Source organism: Charadrius vociferus, unplaced genomic scaffold (assembly GCF_000708025.1).
Source record: "Charadrius vociferus isolate BGI_N301 unplaced genomic scaffold, ASM70802v2 scaffold1429, whole genome shotgun sequence".
Classification (NCBI taxonomy): Eukaryota; Metazoa; Chordata; class Aves; order Charadriiformes; family Charadriidae; genus Charadrius; species Charadrius vociferus.
Window position 1 is genome coordinate 48,239 of NW_009650164.1, and position 1,968 is coordinate 50,206.

Sequence of the window (1,968 nt, forward strand, 5' to 3'; positions counted from 1 at the left end):
GCCGGGGCGGGGAGCCGCTGGAGGGCTTGGGAGAGCCGGGCAGTGATGGGGCAGGCAGGGAGGTGGTGGTTGGGGGCGGAGGGCAGCGACTGCCTGCCCTGGGAAATGAGCCCAGGATGGACCCGCCATGGGGAAACTCCTACCGTGTGTCCGGCTGCGCTCCCCATGTCGGTTTGCACCCAGCCGGGGTGGAGAGCAACACAGAGGATGCCGTGTTCCCGGTACCCCTGGGACTGGCACTTGGTCAGCATGTTCAGAGCAACCTGTTGGGAGACAGGGCAGGGACGGCGGTGGGAGGGGAAGGGTGGCTGCAAGGGGACACGTCCAGACCCCACCTGGGGCCGGGCATGGGACTGTGTCGTGAGAGGGACTCAGTGACTGATGGGAGCACAGTCACAGCACAGAGAGGTGCAGGGAGTGAGGGGGGAGACACTGGAGGGGTCGGGCAGTTGTTTGCTGAGCAAAGAAGGTTGGACCCATATTCAGTCCAGCACATACCTTGCTGCAGCGATAGGAGACAACGTTTGCCTGATCCCATAAATAGAGTTCCTGAATGGAGCCCCCAATGCTGGACATGTTGACGATGGCTGCCTTGCTGCAGCTCAGCACTGAGCCTGGGCTCCCCTGGGCAGCCTTCTTCAGCAAGGGCAGGAACGCCTGCAAGGAGAGGGAGAGGGAGAGGGAGAGGGAGAGGGAGAGGGGAGTAAATAGGGGTGTGCACAGAGGTAGTGCAGTGGAGAGGAGCAGCTCATTCCACAGCAGGTGACGTTGGCACCAGCACTGGAGCATCCTCCCTCCTCTTCCCATTGCTGCAGCCCACTGGGCTCCAGCTCCGGAGCTCCAGCCCGCATCTCCATGAGCTTCTCACTGAGTGAGAGCCCATCGGCACCGGAGCGGAGGCAGGACCCTCTGCCACCGTCCCTTCATGTCCCCCGGGACAGCCCAGCTCAGGTGAGGGTCTCACCTGGCCCATCAGCAGAGGCCCAACCGTGTTGGTGGTGTAAACCTGGGTCATGTCCTCCAGCGTCTCGTTATCCAGAGTGTTCAAATTGACTACTCCAGCGTTGTTGATGAGGAGGTTCAGCCCCGAGCCCCCCAGCTGCTCCCCGACTCTGGCTGCGGCCGCCTTGATGCTGGCGGGGTCGGAGACTTCTGCAGAGCCGACACAGTGGAGGTCAGCGTCCCAGCAGTGGCTTGGGGTCCCCTGTGTCCCCCCAGGGATGTGCCCTCAGGGCTGGCCATGAGCAGGAGGGACGGCAGCACCCGGTGTCCCCACAGGCACCAGCCCGTCGGCACAGCTCCCTCCCGGCATGGGGCTCCCCGGGTGTGCGCAGCGCCCGGGCACACGCCAGGGGAATTGGGGTGAGGGACCCCCACCTCGGGTCACCTACCGAGCGTGATGATGACCAGGTTGGGGTGCTTGGAGGCCAAATTCTGTAACTTCTGCAAGAGAGGGACCGCGTGGACATGGAGAGGCAGGAGAGCAGCCCAGAGACAAAGCCCGTGTGGCTGCGGCTCCGTCCCTGCACGGCCGTGTGCCCAGCACCCTGCTCCGGCCGCCCCGCTCCCCTCGGACGGGGCTGCGCGCTGCCAGCATGAGCCACGTGCCACTGTCCCCTCCGCACCCGCCAGGCACAGCGGGTCCCACAGCCATCCCAGCCCGGCTGCAGCTCGAGTCCTTTGCAACCCCCTCCCTGCTCCAACCTGCCGCCCCGGCACCGAGCGCTCCCGTCCCCAGCACAACCCACTGCGTCCCAGCCCAGCCTCACCTGCGCCCGCTCTCCCTTCGGGTCCCGACAACCTGCAAAGACCCACTTGGGTGGGTTTGTCATGGCCAGGAAATGTCGGACAAGCCCCAGGCCAATCCCCCGGTTGGCCCCAGTGACCAGAACAGAGCAGACACGAAGCTCTCCCATATCACTTCTCCTCCCGCTGCTCCTGCTTGCGGCGTTTGCTCGGCTCCCTAAT

The 1,968-nt window shown here is 64.9% G+C and overlaps 1 protein-coding gene across 1 annotated transcript in view; it reads right to left on the minus strand.

The window, feature by feature from the left end:
- LOC104292967 (uncharacterized oxidoreductase C663.06c-like) overlaps nt 1-1,968 on the minus strand; it is a 4,767-nt gene that overhangs the window by 761 nt on the left and 2,038 nt on the right. The window contains exons 2-5 of the mRNA XM_009892402.1: nt 1,392-1,443; nt 965-1,152; nt 499-657; nt 144-263 (exon numbers count right to left, since the gene is read on the minus strand). Coding sequence (XP_009890704.1) covers nt 144-263; nt 499-657; nt 965-1,152; nt 1,392-1,443 — 519 coding nt within the window. The remainder of the gene's footprint in view (nt 1-143; nt 264-498; nt 658-964; nt 1,153-1,391; nt 1,444-1,968) is intronic.